General features: G+C 47.0%; 1 protein-coding gene across 1 annotated transcript; it reads left to right on the top strand.

Moving 5' to 3' along the window:
- The first annotated feature begins 1,128 nt into the window (after positions 1–1,128).
- Positions 1,129–5,270, top strand: LOC143962120 (E3 ubiquitin/ISG15 ligase TRIM25-like). The gene has a single exon (XM_077471445.1). The coding sequence runs from the start codon at positions 1,219–1,221 to the stop codon at positions 3,091–3,093; it is 1,875 nt and encodes a 624-aa protein (XP_077327571.1). The 5' UTR covers positions 1,129–1,218; the 3' UTR covers positions 3,094–5,270.
- The last annotated feature ends 14,437 nt before the right edge of the window (positions 5,271–19,707 follow it).

The raw sequence follows: 19,707 nt of genomic DNA, 5'->3' as shown, positions 1-19,707 counted from the left end.
TTACCACAGCTGGAATCTTTTTTTATTTTTAATAAAGGACTTATCCCAACAGTGTGTGTCTTTTTTAACAATTTTTTACACTTTCTTTGTGAAATGGTAGGGGTACAATGTACCCGTTACCATTTCAAACAGGGGAGGCGGGATCTGGGGATCCCCTTGTTAAAAGGGGCTTCCAGATTTTGATAAGCCCCCCGCCCGCAGGCCCCCACAACCACCGGCCAGGGTTGTGGGGATGAGGCCCTTGTCCCCATCAACACATGGTGCTTTGAGGGTTCACAGACCGCCAAAGCATCCTCCCAATGTTGACAGCACGTGGCCTGGTACGGTTCAGGAGATGGGTGCTCTCTTATCCCCCCCTCTTTTCCTGTGGCCTGCCAGGTTGCGTGCTCGGATAAAGGGTCTGGTATGGATTTTTGGGGGGAACCCCACGTCATTTTTTTTTTAAATATGAAGCGGGGTTCCCCTTAATATCCATACCAGACCTGAAGGGCCTGGTAATTGAATTTGGGGGAACCCCACGGTTTTTTTTTTTTTTATCAGTGACTTTCAATGACTGTTCTCTGTATTACGGGGAGCCGACAATTCATTATAGCCACGAGTGCTTTTAAATGACTTTTTTTCCTGCAGAAATGACACTTTGTGCAGGGACAGTTCTAAGCATGGGAAACATGCGCCCCTTCACAGGCATACTATACACACCCCCCAGGTATGAAATTTAAAGGAATATTACACATTATTGTTTCACTTTAAGCATTATTAAAATCACTACTCCTGAAAAAATGTCCGTTTTAAAAAAAAAATTGCATTGATACATGTCCCCTGGGGCAGGACCCAGGTCCCCAAACACTTTTTAGGACAATATCTTGCATATAAGCCTTTAAAATGAGCACTTTTGATTTTGAACGTTTGAGTCCCATAGACTTTAATAGGGTTCTAAAGTTCACGTGAATTTTAGGTCTGTTCGCAAGGTTCTGGTGCGGACCGAAACCCGGGGGGTGTTCGGCTCATCCTTAATGCTGATCACGTTAATGTTAAAAATGTATTTTTATAAGTGTAAATGTACACAATCATGGGGCTTGTCCTAATCTGACATCGATAGGTTTCTTAACAAATGAAATGAGAGTGGAGCTCAGCCTCGCCCTGTGCAGGAAATCTGTAACCAGTTCAACTGCATTTCTAGTTCTAGACTTTTATTTCATTTCTCTTCTCCTGTCAGCGATGGCGTCTGGTGATCTGAGAGCTGAGCTTGATTGTTCCATCTGTCTGAACATATATACAGATCCTGTAACCCTGATATGTGGACACAACTTCTGCCGGGTCTGTATTGATCGTGTGCTGGATACACAGGAGGGGTCTGGAGGATATTCCTGTCCTGAATGTAGAGAGAAGTTTCCGGATCGTCCTGCACTGCAGAAGAACATGAAACTTTGTAACATGGAGGAGAAGTGCCTGTCTGTTCCGCCAGATCAGCAGGGGGTCTTCTGTACTCACTGTGTGGACTCTCCTGTACCTGCTGTTAGATCCTGTCTGCTATGTGAGGTTTCTCTGTGTGATAAACACCTGAGAGTCCACAAAAAGTCCCAAGAACACGTCTTATGTGACCCCACCTTGTCCATGGAGAGCAAGAAATGCTCCGTCCATAAGAAGAGCCTGGAGTATTACTGCACTGAAGATAATACCTGTATCTGTGTGTATTGTATGATTGGAGGACATAAAGGACATGAGATGAAGTCACTGGATGAGGCTTCTGAGAAGAAGAAGGAGACACTGAGGAATGTTCTGCAGAAACTTTTAACAAAGAGAGAGGAGACGGAGGAAAGAGTCCAGAGTCTGCAGGAACACCGGAGGAAAGTAGAAGAAGAAGAAGCCGGTGACACAGAGAGAGTCACTGGCCTGTTTGAAGATATCAGGAGACGTCTGGAAGACCTGGAGAAGAGAGCTCTAAGGGACATCTCCGGGAGGGCAGAGCGGATCTCCATCTCCATCCGGGATCTGGAAATAAAGAAGGAGGAGCTGTCCAGGAAGTTGCGTCACATTGAGGAGCTGTGTAACGTGACGGATCCACTGACTGTCTTACAGGAATCAGACACAGGTGACTTGTGTGATACTGAGGATGGAGATAATGAGGACAGAGAGAGACATGAGGAGCTCCTCCATGATGGAGGGGGTCTGGATGTGGCGGGGGTCTTACACACAGGTTTATCTGATATAATAACAGAGGTAAATGTATACTTCCCCAAACTGGGATATGCAGACATATTACTGGATGGAAACACAGCTGGTAATAATCTACAGATATCAGATGACAGGAAAACTGTATCCTGGTCAGATATAGACCAGAATCGCCCAGAAACACAAGAAGGATCTCAGGATGATCCTCAGGTGATGAGCAGTCAGAGTTTCTCCTCAGGGCTAAATTACCGGGATGTGGATGTCGGGGGGTCAGGGAGCTGGAGAGTTGGGATGTGTTACTCTGAAGAAATATTACTGGATGGAAACACAGCTCATAATAATCTACATATATCAGATGATGGGAAAACTGTATCCAGGTCAGATAGGAACCAGAAGCGCCCACAAGCACCAGAGAGATTTCAGTGGCATCCTCAGGTAATAAGTAGACAGAGTTTCTCCTCAGGGAGACATTACTGGGATGTGGATGTCGGGGGATCACATGAATGGGTAGTCGGGATGTGTTACCCCAGTATAGATAGGAAAGGACATAATTCAGAGATTGGAGAGAATAAAAAGTCCTGGGGATTGGACAGGTCTGGTCATCAGTATTTTGTGATGCATGACGGTAATGAGATCCCCTTACCTGACAATCTCACCAGTAACAGAGTCAGGATAGATCTGGATTATGAGGCCGGGTGGATCTCGTTTTATGATCTGTGTGACCCGATCCGACACCTCCACACCTTCACCACCACCTTCACTGAACCCCTCCATGCTGTGTTTAATGTACTGAAAGGTTGTATAACGATATGTGGGGGGAGATGTGAGAACTCCACCCCGGAGTCTGGTGACATCATAGGGATGGGTGGTGCGACTGGATCATTGATCAGCAAAGGCTTGGAGGAAGTGGTGACTCCATAGATAAGATCCACCCTAAGACAGGATGTGTGTTACTGGCAGGATCACCAGGGGAATTAAATGGAAAAAAAGCCTAAGATTGATAAGCTTCAATATATATAATTTTTGTTTTTGGGTTTATTACCACTTTAAGTCTTTGCCCTGGAGCAAGAATGCTGGGGATAAGAATCAGAAAAGTTTCAGAATTCATTATCTCTATACTTGTTCCGGGTCAGAGACTGAGACAGGAATGAAGCCAAAGCATAGTTACATAGTAGGTGAGGTTGAAAAAAGACACACGTCCATCAAGCCAAATCTATATGTGTGATTATATGTCAGTATTACATTGTATATCCCTGTATGTTGTGGTCATTCAGGTGCTTATCTACTAGTTTCTTGAGACCACCGCCTGTGGAGGGGAATTCCACACCCTTGCCGCTCTTACAGTAAAGAACCCTCTACTTAGTTTAAGGTTAAACCTTGTTTCTTCTCATTTTAATGAGTGGTCACATGTCTTATTAAACTCCCTTCCGCGGAAAAGTTTTCTCCCTATTGTGGGGTCACCAGTATGGTATTTATATATTGTAGGGTCACCAGTCTGGTATTTGTATAATGAAATCATATCCGCTCTCAAGCGTCTCTTCTCCAGAGAGAATAAGTTCAGTGCTCACAACCTTTCCTCATAACTAATATCCTCCAGACCCTTTATTAGCTTAGTTGCCTTTCTTTGTAGTCGCTCCATTTCCAGTGCATCCTTCCTGAGGACTGGTGCCCAGAACTGGACAGCACACTCCAGAGTCTTGTAGAGCGGGAGAATTATTGTTTTATCTCTGGAGTTGATCCCCTTTTTATTACATGCCGATATTCTGTTTGCTTTGTTAGCAGCAGCTTGACATTGCATGCCATGGCTGAGCCTATCATCTACTAGGACCCCCAGCTCCTTTTCCATCTAAATTCCCCCAGAGGTTCTCCCCCTAGTGTATAGATTATATTCCTATTTTTGCCACCCAAATGCATTATTTTAATTTTTTCTACATTGAACCTCATTTGCCATGTAGTTGCCCCTCCCCCCATTCATTTGTTCAGATTTTCTGGCAAGGTTTCCACATCCTGCAGAGAAGTTATTCCCCTGCTTAGCTTAGTATTGTCCGCAAATATAGAGATTGAACTGTTTATCCCACCCCCATCCTCCAGGTCATTTATGAACAAAATAAATAGGATTGGTCCCAGAACCCTGGGGGACCCCACTACCCACCCCTGACCATTCCGAGTACTCCCCATTTATCACCACCCTCTGAACTCGCCCTTGTGGCCAGTTTTCAATCCATGTACTCACCCTATGGTCCATGCCAACGGACCTTATTTTGTACAGTAAACGTTTATGGGGAACTGTGTCAAATGCTTTTGCAAAATCCAGATACACCACGTCTACGGGCCTTCCTTTATCTAGATATACCACGTCTATGGGCTTTCCTTTATCCAGATATACCACGTCTACGGGCCTTCCTTTATCTAGATGGAAACTCATCTCCTCATAGAAGGTTATTAGATTGGTCTGGCAAGAACGATTCTTCATGAATCCATGCTAATGATAACGTTCTCATTACTAAAATCTTGTATATAGTCCCTTATCATCCCTTCCAAGAGTTTACATACTATTGATGTTAGGCTAACTGGTCTGTAATTTCCAGGGACGCATTTGGGGCCCTTTTTTAAATATTGGTGCTACACTGGCTTCTCTCCAATCAGCTGGTACCATTCTAATCAGTAGACTGTCAGTAGTGGCCCCCGGTGATTTATTAATGTTAAGTTTCCCATGTCTAATTTTGATTCTGTCCTCTGTTATCCATGGAGGTGCTTCCTGTGATGTGTCATGAGGATAAACACTGCAGTTTTGGTTACTGAAGCCCCCCGATTCCCTCATGAAGACTGAGGAGAAGAATAAATTCAATACTAGGGATGGGCTTTATGTTCGAGTCAAACATGAGTTTGACTCGAACATTGGCTGTTTGCCCGTTCACTGAATAGCGAACCATTTGGATTGTTTGTGGCAAATTCGAAAGCCACGGAACACACTTTAAAAGTCTATGGGAGAAATCTAAAGTGCTAATTTTAAAGGCTAATATGCAAGTTATTGTCATAAAAAGTGTTTGGGGACCTGGGTCCTACCCCTGGGGACATGTATCAATGCAAAAAAAGTTTTAAAAACGGCTGTTTTTTCAGGAGCAGTGATTTTAATAATGCTTAAAGTGAAACAATAAAAGTCTAATATTCCTTTAAATTTCATACCTGGGGGGTGTCTATAGTATACCTGTAAAGGGGCGCATGTTTCTCTTGTTTACAACAGTTTGATTGCAAAATAAAATTTCTAAAGGAAATAAAGTAATTTAAAAATACTCGCGGCTACAATGAATTGTCGGTCCCGGCAATACACATAAAAGTTCATTGATAAAAACGGCATGGGATTTCCCCACAGGGGAACCCCAAACCAAAATGTGAAAAAAAAATGCGTGGGGGTCCCCCCCAAATTCCATACCAGGCCCTGCAGGTCTGGTATGGATTTTAAGGGGAACCCCACGCTGAAATAAAAAAATTGCGTGGGGTCCCCCTCAAAATCCATACCAGACCTTTATCCGAGCACGCAACCTGGCAGGCCGTAGGAAAAGAGGGGGTACGAGAGAGCCCGCCAAAGCACCTTGTCCCCATGTTGATGAGGAGAAGGGCCTCATCCCCATAACCCTTGCCCGGTGGTTGTGGGGGTCTGCGGTTGGGGGGCTTATCGGAATCTGGAAGCCCTCTTTAACAAAGGGACCCCCAGATCTCGGCCCCCCTGTGTGACTAGGTAATGAGGTACAAATGTACCCCTACCATTTCACAAAAAAGTGTCAAAAAAGACAAGAGACGGTTTTTGACAATTCCTTTATTAATTTCTTCTTCTTTCCCTGCTTCTTCTTCCATCTTCTTTCTTCTGGTCTTCAATCGGTGTTCTTCTTCTTCCTCCACTTCTTCTTCTATCTTCCTCCGGTCTTCTTGTCTGGCATCTTCCTCTGGCTTCTTCTCCGCTTCTTCCTCCGCACGATCCGCCTCAGTGGAAGTCTTCCACTGTGTGATGCTTCTGTTCAGGTCACAGTTCTTATAAAACGGAGGGCTGGGCCACCCGGTGGCCCCACCCCCCTCTGACGCATGGAGACTTCCCTATGGCTTTCCCTGTGTTGTAAATGGATGACCCCGCCCCCCTCTGATGACACAGGGAAAGCCATAGGGAAGTCCCCGTGCATCAGAGGGAGACGGGGTCACCGGGTGGCCCCATCATCCGTTATATAAGAACTGTCACCTGAACAGAAGCGTCACACAGCGGAAGACTCCAACTGAGGTGGATCGTGTGGAGGATGAAGCAGAGAAGAAGAAGCCACAGGAAGATACCAGACAAGAAGACTGGAAAAAGAAGCGGAGGAAGAAGAAGAACACCGAACGAAGACCAGAAGAAAGAAGATGGAAGAAGAAGTGGAGGAAAGACCAATAAATTAATAAAGGACTTGTCAAAAACCCAAAAAACATCTTTTTTAACATTTTTGACACTTTTTTTCACGGGGGGTGGGATCTGGGGGTCCCCTTGTTAAAGAGGGCTTCTAGATTCCAATAAGCCCCCCGCCCACAGACCCCCACAACCACTGGGCAAGAGTTGTGGGGATGAGGCCCTTCTCCCCATCAACATGGTGAAAAGGTGATTTGGGGGGCTACCCCAATCAGGCTACCCTCCCAATGTTGAGGGCATGTGGCCTGATACGGTTCAAGAGGGGGGGGCACTCTCTCATCCCCCCCTCTTTTCCTGTGGCCTGCCAGGTTGAGTGCTTGGATAAGAGTCTGGTATGGATTTTTTGGGGGGTCCCCATGCCATTTTTTTTTATTTTGGCGTGGGGTTCCGCTTAAACTCCATACCAGACATAAAGGGCCCGGTATGGAATTTTTTTAAATTTTGGTTCAGGGTTCGCCTGTGGGGAAATCCTCATGCCGGTTTTATCAATGAACTTTTATGTGTATTGCCGGACCAACAATTCATTACAGCCGCAGTTTTAAATGACTTTTTTTCCTTTAGAAATGTAATTTTGCACTCCAACTGTTCTAAGTACGGGAAACATGCGCCCCTTCACAGGCATACTATAGACACCCTCCAGGTACAAAATTTAAAGTAATATTTCACTTTTATTGTTTCACTTTAAGCATTATTAAAATCACTGCTCCCGAAAAAACGTCCGTTTAAAAAAAAAAAAAATTGCATTAATATATGTCCCCTGGGGCAGGACCCAGGTCCCCAAACACTTTTTATGACAATAACTTGCATATAAGCCTTTAAAATTACCACTTTTGATTTTTCATGTTTGTGTCCCATAGACTTTAATGGTGTTCGAATGAATTTTTTGCCTGTTCGCATGTTCTGGTGCAAACCGAATAGAGGGGGTGTTCGGCTCATCCCTATTCAATACCCTCACCATCTCCCCACCCTTTGTAATCAGGTGTCCTTCCTCATTCTTTATGGGGCCAATACGGTTTGTCCTCCCTTTTTTACTGTTTATACACTTTTTTTTTGCTCTCCTCCGCTATGTGTCATTCATGTTCTATCTTAGCCGTCCTTATTGCACCTTTACATTCCTTGTTGCATTCTATGTAAAGTTGGAATGCTAATGATGGTCCCTCAGCCTTGTATTTTTTGAAGGTCTACTCCTTTGCTTTTATATGCATTTTTAGGTTGGAGATAAATCACCCAGGACTTTTATTAGCTCTTTTAAATTTACTGTATTTCCCATAGGGATGCATTGGCTAATGCCCTTATTTAATATTCTCCTAAAGCAAACCCATCTCTCCTCCGTTATATTTTTTCCTACGATTTTATCCCAATTTATGCTTTCTAGTAAGGTTTGTAGTTTAGGGAAGTTGGCTCTTGATGATTTGTTTACTCTGTATTTCTCTCGATTTATGATAACACATTGTGTACCACTATCTGTACTTAATAAAAAGTTTGTAAACAAATAAAGGGAAGTTGGCTCTTTTGAAATTCAGTGTCCTGTTTGTGTGATTTATACTGATTTATACTGCAGCTAATTGTCCCGTATTCTCCACATCTGTGTTCAGGTCTATATTGTTGGTAATCGGTAGCCCCCCCCCCCCCCCCCTGTGTATGTGGGTCCGCCCTTTTCTTAAGCAGCCCAATCATTGGCTGGTGTTTGATAGCTGATAGAAAGGGGACGGAGCCACATACATGGAGCAGCCCGTCCAGTCCTTATCGCGTTGGCTGGTGTATGATAGCTGTTTGGTCCCGCCCAACCCCTGACCTCACCGCTGAGTTTTGACAGCTGGTCTCTGCAAGCAATGACATGACAGTTTAACACACTTAGTGGCTCCTACAAGCCTAGCGATCTGCTCAATGTGAAACTCCCCCTCTCCTCTATCATTGCCAATCAATGCGACCTGTCAGTGCCAGTCAATGCCAACCAATTCCATCTATCAGTGCCAATCAGTGCCACCTGTCAGTACCAATCAATGCTAACCAATGCCACCTATCAGTGCCAATAAGTGCCAATAAGTTCCACCTGTCAGTGCCAATCAGTGCCAGTGCCACCGATTAGTGCAACCATTAGTGCCAGCGACAACCAATGCCACCTATCAGTGCCACCTGTCAGTGCCAATCAGTGACAACCAATGCCACCTATCAGTGCCAATCAATGCCACCTGTCAGTGCCAATCAATGCCACCAATCAGTACCACCTGTCAGTGTCAATCAGTGCCAACCAATGCAGCTAATCACTGTCACCTGTCAGTGCCAATCAATGCCATCTGTCAGTGCCACCTATCAGTGCCAACCAGTGCCACCTAGCAGTGCCAATCAGTGCCAACCAATGCCACCTGTCAGTGCCAATCAGGGCCAACCAATGCCACCTATCAGTGCCAATCAGTGGCATCTATCAATGCCACCTGTCAGTGCCAGCCAAAGCCACCTATCAGTGCCACCTCTCACTGCCAATCGGTGCCAACCAATGCACCCAATTACTGCCACCTGTCACTGCCAATTAGGGCCAACCAATGATGCCTATTAGTGCTAATCAGTGCCACTTGCCAGTACCAATCAGTGCCAACCAACGCCACCTATCAGTGCCACCTGTAAGTGCCAACCAATGCCACTTAGTACCAATTAGTGCCACCTGTCAGTGCCAATCAATGCCACCTGTCAGTACCAATCAGTGCTACCTTTCAGTGCCAACCAATGTAATCTATCAGTGTCAATCAGTGCTGCCTATCAGTGTCACCAGTGTTGCCTATCAGTGCCTATCAGTGGCACATATCAGTGCTAACCAATGCCACCAATCAGTGCACCCATCAGTGCTGCCAATCAGTGCTGCCAATCAGTGCCCATGATTGCTGCCTATCCATGCTGCCAATTAGTGCATGAAGTGCAGGTATGGGGAAATGAACTCAGCAGCCGGGCACATTGTTCATGGGGCGCTGGCCTGGTGGGGCACTGGTCAACTGAAATCTGTTGATGTTTATTAATGCCGATATTTAGTATAATAAGTAATCACCACACTACTATTTACAATAAACTACTGGAGGGAAAAAAAAAAAGTGTCAGTAAAAGAACGGCCACGGAACACTGTTATGTCTTCCCACACCACAGAAGAAAAAAAAAAAGTGCATCGCTAACTTACCAATCAATCACTTAATAATGGTGGAATCCTCTAATGTATGGAGCTCTCAATATACTTCAATATCACCACAATAGCGTCTCTGTGATATGTGACATCACATACAATACACACCAGCAGGGATGGTGGAAACCCCTCTACAGATAATTGCATACAAATGGACTTCACATGCAACAACTTCTTCGTTGGGAGGTTCCCACCATTACAGCACTTTGGAATTTTATTTTTTTACATTGTTACACTTCATTTTATATGTTTTAGTTATTATTATAATGTGAATTTTTGCACTTAAAGTAAATTTTCCACCACCCTTGCCAAGTCCATGTCTTCATGGACCTTGCTTTGTGCTCTGGTGGGCAGTCATGTGGAACAGGAAGGGGCCATCACCAAACTGGTCCCACAAAGTTGGGAGAATGAAATTGTCCAAAATGTCCTGGTATTCTGACGCCTTTCACTGGAGCTAAGGGGCCAAGCCCAACCCCTGAAAAACAACCCCACACCATAATACCCCCCCTCCACCAAATGATTTGGACCAGTGCACAAAGCAAGGTCCATAAAGACATAGAGGAGATTGGGGTAGAGGAACTTGACTGGCCTTCATATTATAATGGAGACTGCGAGCCAGGCCTTCTCATCCAACATCAGCACCTGGACAGCCTTCCCAGAAGAGTTGAAGCTGTGATAGCTGCAAAGGGTGCGGCTGCACTACTGCTGCTCTCCTGAGCTCCAGCGGGGGGCCTACTCATCCAAGGAGCTTGATTAATTCCAATACCCAGAGTGGATGCAGGAATCCATGTATGTCAGTTTACGCGTTTCAGCTTATAAGGCCTTAGTCATAACTATGGTCATAACCATGGTTATGACTAAGGCCTTATAGGCTGAAACACGTCAACTGACTAAATCTGCGTTTGTGCACTGTGGCTATTCAATACAATTAAAATATTTTAAGAGCGTCAACCGGAGTGCGGAATTATCTCCGGATGACAGACCCCTGCTTTCACCAACTCTTGGCATTGGTGACCCCCCCATATTAAGAAGCAGGACACATGCATGAGGCTTTTATTTTATTTTTTTGGTTGAATAATAATGATTTGATTTGGTAAATTGGTAGATTTTTGGATGCATAGAATTTACTTTTTTTTAATGCACAATAAAAAAATGGTGGAGAACAATACAATTGTCCGATGGAGCGCACGCACGGTCGGATTTTCCGCCAACAGCCCAACATTTGCAAGCGGAAAATCCGATCGTGTGTACGCGGCTTTAGAGTGCAATACGATCACATAATGTGAGGTTACAATATGATCACACGTGACTTTCATATGTATAGGTAGTGGTGCCCCCCGCGGGGGTTGCTACGTGTTGCAGAATCCGCACATTTCATCCCGCTGGTCAGACATCCATTAGACACACTTCTCAGCCAATGAACAGCCTCTGGCTTGTTTTTGTTGTTTTTGCTGTTTTTATTAGGGGATTGAACTTGGTTGGGGGAAAAGGGACATGGGACACCCCAAAGAATAAATTGTACTTTGTAGAATAAAAGCAACAAGAACAAGATGGCTGACCTTAACCACCGCAATACCGGGCACTTACCACCCTCCCCTCCCCCCCTTCCTGCCCAGGCCATTTTTCACCTTTCAGCGCTCTCACACTTTGAATGACAATTACGCGGTCATGCTACATTGTAACCATGTGAAATTGTTATAATTTTCTTCACACAAAGAGAGATTTATTTTGGTGGTATTTATCACTGCTGGGATTTTTATTTTTTCCTAAAAAATAAAAATAAAAGGCCAAACATTTAAAAAAAAAAAAAAATTCTTAGTTTCTGTCAGTAAGTAATTTTTCTCTTTCACTGACAGGCGCTGATGAGGCGGCACTGATGGGCACCAATGAGGTGGCACTTGATGAAGAGGCACGAATATGCTGCACTTATGGGCACTGATAGGAGGGACTGATGAGCACTGAGAGGCGGCACTGATGGGTGCCACTGGTGGGCACTGGGCACAGATAGATGGCACTGATGGGCACAGATAGGTAGCACGGAGAGGCAGAACTGATGTGCATGGATAGTTGCCATTGATGGACAGCAGTGGTGGGCATTGATGGGCAGGATTGATGGGCAGCAGTGATAGCCATCACTGACTGGCATCACTGATGGCCACTGATTGCTGTCACATTTGGGCACTGATTGCTGTCACTTTTGGGCACTGATTGCTGTCACTTGTGGGCACTGATTGTTGTCACTTTTGGGCACTGATTGCTGTCACTTTTGGGCACTGATTGCTGGCACTGCTGGGCACAGATTGCTGGCAATTGTGGGCACAGGTTGGCACTGATTGCTGGCAGTGGTGGGCAATCAATGCTGGTGCTGGTAGGCACTTAACTGTAATCAGGGCACTGATGATCAGTGCCCCGATTACATCCCTAGATGTCCTCTGTGAGGAGATGCTTCTGATCGGCTCTCCTCTCCTCACACTCTGTCAGTGAGAGGCGAGGAGTGCCGATTACCGTCATCTCCGTGTTTACATGTGACCGGCTGTGATTGGACACAGCCGATCACATGGTTAAAGAAATGTGGCCATGGCTCTTTACACAGATCGGGGGCACGTCGGGGGCGTGCGAGAGCAGTTGTCCTGGGAGGCCATCATAAGATGTCCACCCAGAACGAGAGCCGCACCGCCCAGCCGTCATTTGATGGTGGGCGGGCGGTAAGTAGTTATACCTCAGTTTTACCTCAGAACACTTCCTTCAGCACTCTACTTCACTGTCCAACTGTTGTAGTCCTTCTCTCACACCATCAGCACATGACTAGGCCTCACTCCGAATAAGTCCCGGTGTCTTTACTTGATAGCCCTTTGTAGGCCGGGGCCTGCATTACCCCATTGTGGCAGCAACTGGTTTACTTGAGAAGAATAAATGTAGATGGGCTACTAATCCCAGCAAGTCCGACTTGCAAATCCTGCCCGTCCTCCTGGCATAGTTGGCAACATTGAAAAAAAAAATGTACGGGACGCTTTTTTTGGTTGTAGGCGGAGCCGTATTATAATTAAGGGGCAGGGCATGCGTTTGTAGGCGTGGCCTAGTAAAAAAAAAAGGAAATGTGTGCCACATCAAAATGGGCGTGGTTTATGTGAAATTGTGAGTGTGTCTTAAATGGGCATGGCTCAAAGTGGGTGTGCTTACAGTCTGAGATGAATGAGGGATGGAGAGGGAAAGGGGGAGAGGGGGATGGAGGGACAGCAGCCCCCCGATCCTACACAACAATAGAAATATGTGCATTCCAGAACGTTTAACTATCAGCAGATAAAGATACTCCAAACACCTGGTGTTAGCGCTTCAATTATCCCAGCACCATGATTGTTATGGTGTCAGGATGATTGAAGAGCATTATTTATATTATTACATTGTAATATAAAATGAAATCATTCCACTCACCATAATGCCGAATCAGTGGGATCCCTGAGCGTGTCACCTGCCACCAGCAGAGTCTGTCCTTGCATCAAGTGCCCCCAGCAGAGTCTGTCCTTGCATCAAGTGCCCCCAGCAGAGTCTGTCCTTGCATCAAGTGCCCCCAGCAGAGTCTGTCCTTGCAACAAGTGCCCCCAGCAGAGTCTGTCCTTGCATCAAATGCCCCCAGCAGAGTCTGTCCTTGCATCAGGTGCCACCAGCAGAGCCTGTCCTTGCATCAGGTGCCCCCAGCAGAGACCCTCCTTGCATCAGGGGCCCCCAACAGAGTCCCTCCTTGCATCAGGTGCCCCCAGCAGAGTCCCTCCTTGCATCAGGTGCCCCCAGCAGAGTCCCTCCTTGCACCAAGTGCCCCCAGCAGCGTCCCCCCTTGCATCAGGTGCCCCCAGCAGAGCCCCTCCTTGCATCAGGTGCCCCCAGCAGAGTCAGTCCTTACACCAGTGTTCCCAGCCTCAGTCCTTACATCAGTGTCTGGGGCAGAGCCATAATTACCCCCTACCCCTGTACATAGTATCTCCTCCTGTACATAGATTCCCCCCCTGTACATAGTAACCTCTCCTGTACATAGTTAACCCCCTCCTGTATATAGTTAACCCCCCTCCTGTAAATAGGTAACCCCCCTCCTGTAAATAGTTAGCCCCCCTCTTGTACATAGTTAGCTCTCCCCCCTCCTGTATATAGTTAACCCCCCTCCTCCTGTATATAGTTAACCCCCCTCCTCCTGTATATAATTAACCACCCTCCTGTATATAGTTAACCCCCCTCCTCCTGTATATAGTTAACCCCCTCCTGCCTGTACATTAAAGTTAAATTGTGACTATGACAAGAGCAGAAGGAACATGGCATGAGCGGCCGATGCCGTGTGTTCAGTGGAGAGGGGAGGGGCCGATCCGTGCAGCTAACCCCCGGCTTCAGTATTGTGAGAGGAGAAGCCGATTCATTGGCTGCACAGATCGAGCCCCCTTCCTCTCTCCACTGAACACAAGGGGGAACGATCTAAAGGCGGTGGCAGCCATTTTGTTGAAGCCAGCTGCTCCAAAAATTGAAAAAGCAAACATTCCCGATTTCCCTGGGCAAAATCCCAAATCAGTTCAGCCTCCAATCGGGATGAGGGTCCCAAATTCGGGATTGTCCCGGGAAAATCTGGACTGTTGACAACTATGCCTCCTGCCTGCAGCGACTTCACACAAAACTTCCACAGTCTCTCCCGCTGGCTCTACATCCAGCTCCCCCTGGCATGTCTCTTCCAGATCTCTCCACTGTTCTTTCTACTCCCCGACACCTGCCCTGGATCCTTCCTGAATTACTTTACTCCGGACGTGAGGACCAACTGTCTCCCCCAGCTCCTGTTCCAGGACTCCTCTGCATGACCGTGTAAGGAGAGGGTCCCTCCCAGCTCCTGAGCTCCTCCACCTGAGGTACATCCCCCTCTCCCAAGAAAGGGGGTTCCCTCCGACCACCAACACTCCATCATCCAGTTCATCCAGCCGACAACTCCTCCCCCAGAAGGCTGACCATGGGTATATGTAGGAGAATCCTAGTTGGGGATTGGTTAGAGCTCCTCACATGCACCTCCAGCTCTCTGCCCTGTCCCTTTTCCAGAACCTTCTCCCTGGAAACAAGGGAGGCGCCCAAGAGCTGAAGTACATGTCAGTCACCTACAGCTACACTAAAACCACTTCCATCCCCCGATCAAAACAGGACTAGCGGGGGGTGGAGCTAGCCGGAGTCCAAGATGGACGCGCAGTAGAGGAGCTCCTGACTCAGCAGGGAAGAAGCGGCTAACAGCACCCATCCCGATCGCTCTTTTGGGCACCCACGGTGGCGATCCAGACCCCCGAAAGTCAGAGAACACTCCGCTGGCATGCCGGGGAAGAAACGCAGGCCGGGAGGGCCGGCAAGGCTCACGGAATACTTCGCCTATGAAGGGAAGCAAGATGGCGCCGGCCATACCTCCACGCCGTCCATCGCGGCCTCCAGACGCGGAACGCAGCATGGGAAGCACAAAAGGAGCAGCCCTCCGGGTGATCCGAAGTCCCCGCCTGCCACACCATCCTCAGGGAGCCTGGAGAAGGCACGATTCAAGCCGGATGACACGGATGGCAACCATGAGGTGAGCTCCCTCTTAGACTCAGGGGATGACACTAGGGAGTTGCCAGACTCCATAGACACATTCCCCACTATCGGTCCACCTGTTATGGACACTGTGTTAAAGGAGATGCTAGTATCCTTGAGGGGCTCACTGAATTCAGATATGGTGGCATGCATGCATCAATTTGGGAAAGATCTACAGTCTGTAACTGCTAAAGTGACCCATATTGAACATAGAATGGGGGGATATGCAACAACTATTAATGAGCTAGTCGACGCCAATGAAGCGAAGGATGATGAGATAGAAGACATCAGAGCTAAAATGGCGGAAATTGAAGATAGGTCAAGGAGGAATAACGTGAAGATAAGAGGGGTCCCCGAGTCGGTGCAACAGCAGGAGTTGAGGGGATATGCAACACAGCTTTTTATGGCCATTCTGCCGGACCTGAAGGAGATTGACTTCACAGTGGACAGAATCCATAGACTCCCGAAACCCAGCTACCTATCTGACAACATCCCCAGAGACATTATTCTCCGCCTGCATTTTTTCCACACGAAGGAAAAACTCATGCTAGCCACTAGGCAGAAGGACCAAATTCCTCAAGAGTACTCTCATCTGCAATTCAATGCGGATCTCTCTCACTACACGCTGCAAAAACGCAGAAACATGGTTACTTTGACGAAAGCACTCCAAAATCATAAGATCAGCTACAGATGGGGTTTCCCCACAAAACTGATAGTCACGAAAGATGGTAAGGAATACGTGATGGACTCCATCCCCAAGGGCATGGCCCTGTTGAGTTCATGGGGGATCATTGCAGACACTCAGAAACTTCCCCGACAGGGTAGCCCCGGTGATGAGCAGGATACAGAATGGCGCACTGTTAATCACAAAAACGCCCGCAAACACACCTGATCGGGAATAGGGATCCTTTACTCCTCACCCGCTCAGGAGGCATTGTTTCACTCCGTAAAGTTGGATACAACTTCTCCCCCGAGTTATTACTACTTGAGTGGCATCATGTCACACTTTTTCATGTTTCTGTTCTGTTTGACTTTTCTACTACTTCTGATTCTTTTCCCTTTACATGGTTGGTGGCACGTATCCACCCAGTTTAATGTTGACTCTCACCTTAATTCTCTCTTTGAATGGTCAGTCGTCTCTTCCCTCCCAGATGCGAGGCAAGCTTACATCCAATGTCCTCCGAAGTCATTAGAACACCGGCCTGAGAGGCTCTTGCGAAACCTACGTTGGTGCGGTGTAACAGCCGTGCGGGTGAGTCGGTCTCACTTGGTAAGCACCTTCTTTAAAATCATCTGCCATGGCGGTTAAATTCTTATCAATCAACGCCAAGGGACTTAATCACCCCGCTAAACGCAGGTCTCTATGGAAAGAGGCCCTCCAAAGGAACTGTGACATTTTGTGCGTGCAAGAGACTCACTTTCAGAGCACTGCACCTCCAAAATGCACCCATCCCAAATTTCCCCATGCCTTCTTTGCCAGTGCGGACCAAAAGAAAAGAGGGGTGATGGTGGCGGTCAGAGACACTGTTACATTTAAACTACATAAAATTGTGGAGGACTCTCAGGGCAGATTTTTAATTATGATATGTGAAATTAACTCTTCACTTTATACACTGGCGAACATATATGCCCCTAATGCAGGTCAATCCAAATTTTTGAACAAACTTATGAAGAAGACTCATCATGTACTTCAAGGCTCCTTGCTGATCTGCGGGGACTTTAATATGGCTCCAGATCACAAGCTGGACTCTACATCACATCCAAAAAGGCCTCAACCTTCACTTCTCCCATTTTTGCGAAAGCACTCCCTTTTTGATGCGTGGAGATGTTTGAATGCCAACGCCAGGGACTTTTCATTCTTTTCTCATAGCCACAAAACATATAGCAGGATTGATTTGTTTTTGGTTGACAAGCAATTACTGTTTCAATGTAAATCTGCGCAGATCCATGACATAACTTGGTCGGACCATGCTCCGGTGGAGTTGCAAGTGGGGAATCCTATGAACAGGAAAAACGCTTTTATTTGGAGAGCAAACCCCCGACTCCTCCGCCATGGTCCGACCAAAGAATATGTTCAGAAAAAATTATCTGAATTCTTTGATACTAATTTAGGCTCAGTATCAGATCCTTTTATTCTCTGGAATGCCCACAAGGCGTTCGCCAGGGGAGTACTGATCCAGCAGGGGGCGAGGGCTAAAAGGGAGAGGCAGCAGCGAACCTTGGATATTATTGAAACATTGAAGTCTCTAGAGTCCCAAAACATGAGAAACACGACTCAAACCTTGACAGACCAGCTCACGCTGCTAAGAACAGAATTGAGAATGAGCCTTCTGGAGGACTCCAGGAAAATGAAATTGACTTACTACACTAGTGGTAATAGAGCGGGGAAACTGCTAGCGCAAAAATTAAAGGGGTATAGACACAGGACCCATATTCAATATGTACTACACCATAAGACAAGGACTAAACTACAGCACCCGCAAGACATAGCTGATGCGTTCAGTAGCTATTATGGCTCCTTATACAACCTTAAAGACGACCCTACTATAACACAACCGTCCACTACCGCTATAGATGACTTTCTCCACACGCTTAACCTCCCCAAGCTTACGGAGGATCATTTACACGTGCTAAATAGTCCAATCACAGGCGTGGAAATTGGCCAGATAATAAAGGGATTACCCTTAAACAAATCCCCGGGCCCAGATGGTTTCCCTGGGGAATACTATCAATCCTTTCAAGATATATTAATTCCCCATATGGTGGAGGTGTTTGGGTCTGCTGCTGCCTCCTCCTCGTTCCCTCAGGAAATGTTGAAAGCCACTATAGTTGCATTGCCGAAACCGGGTAAAAGTCCGGACTCACTGCAGAATTTTCGCCCGATATCATTGCTGAATAATGATGTTAAAATTTATGCTAAGCTGGGGGCGCATGCGCGAGGCTCGACATGGCAGACGCTCTCCCTTAGAGCTCCGCGCTCCTCGCTGCAAGATCGGATCAATATCACTCATCTGAACCCGCATTTTACCACGATATCACCCGGATCACCTTCGAGACAACACTGGCGTCTCCCGGGATGGTACTCACGGGACCGAAAGGCAAGAATAAGCCGAAACCCATCAAAGAAGCCCTGGCCCGGGCTTCTTCCAAAATGGCGGCGAAGGCCTTAGCTAAACACCACGCTGCCTCTTCTGCGGCCTCCGACCAAGCGGACAGTGGCGATGATGACGAATCAGACTCTAACCTTGGTGGGTCTCCACCTCTACCATCTTCAGGTATGTCTCAAACTGCCTTTTTAAAACACATGGAGACTATGCTCCAAAAGGCTCTCAAGACTACATCGGAACAAATAACGGACAGGCTATCACGGGAAATCCGTGAAATAGGTCAGCGTACGGCTGACCTTGAGACAAGAGTTGATGATATGGAGCTTACCCTCCAAGAACACTCTCAAAACTTTTCTGTGTTAAGGGAGGAGAATGCCACCCTACTCTCCCATTTGGAGGATGCCGAAAATCGCTCCCGCAGGTCCAACCTGCGCTTACGCGGCATCCCGGAATCTGTGGAGGATGTACAATCTTTTACGACCGCACTGTTCCAGGAACTCTCACCCTCCATTCCAATAGAGCGGCTTGAATTTGACAGGATTCATCGTGCCCTCACACGCCGCCAAACGGACGGTCCCCCTCGGGACATTATTGTAAAACTACATTTCTTTCGCACGAAAGAACAGTTGCTGAATGATGCCCGTAAGAAAGAAGAATTGCTCTTCCAAACGCATAAATATCAACTTTTCTCCGACCTGGCTCCGCTGACTATAGCTAAACGTCGTGCCATGAAGCCTCAACTTCAAGTCTTAATGCAGCACCAGCTTAAGTACACTTGGAGGTTCCCCTTCGCCCTGCAATTTACGCACCAGGGCCAGCAGCATTCGTGCTCAACCCCGGAATCCTTACAACATCTGCTGGAATCCCTTCGTCTGACCTTGCCGGTTCAAGTCTCGGAGACTGCGCTACCCCGCACCCCGGCGCGATCCACGGCTCATCCATATTCGGCCACACCGAAGCGCAATCCGCTCGATCCGGCATCTATTCGTAAGGGGACCCCTTCGCGTCGTCCGGAAGATGCCTTCCTCAGCCCGAAGTCCCGCACGCCTCGCTGATATACCTGAGGGTGCTCCCTCTTTTTTCCTCAGTACTCTCGGAGTACCTCCTTGTGGTCCCGACCTCTGGACCTATATTGTAACCCTACTGTTGCAGCACTTCCACTAACGTTACTTTTTTGTCCCCTCGTGTTTGGTATATTTTTGCCCCCCCCTTTTTTTTTTTTTTTTTTCTTTTCCTTTCTCGTTCCCCAC

This window comes from Lithobates pipiens, unplaced genomic scaffold (genome assembly GCF_037356315.1).
Source record: "Lithobates pipiens isolate NorthernLeopardFrog02 unplaced genomic scaffold, aLitPip1_a1.2 Scaffold_8, whole genome shotgun sequence".
Classification (NCBI taxonomy): domain Eukaryota; kingdom Metazoa; phylum Chordata; class Amphibia; order Anura; family Ranidae; genus Lithobates; species Lithobates pipiens.
The sequence above is the reverse complement of the archived record's forward strand: the minus strand, read 5'-3'. Positions and strand labels throughout refer to the sequence as shown.

Bases quoted from the DNA above. Each gene is read 5' to 3' on its own strand.
- LOC143962120 (XM_077471445.1), top strand. From the start codon at position 1,219: ATGGCGTCTGGTGATCTGAGAGCTGAGCTTGATTGTTCCATCTGTCTG.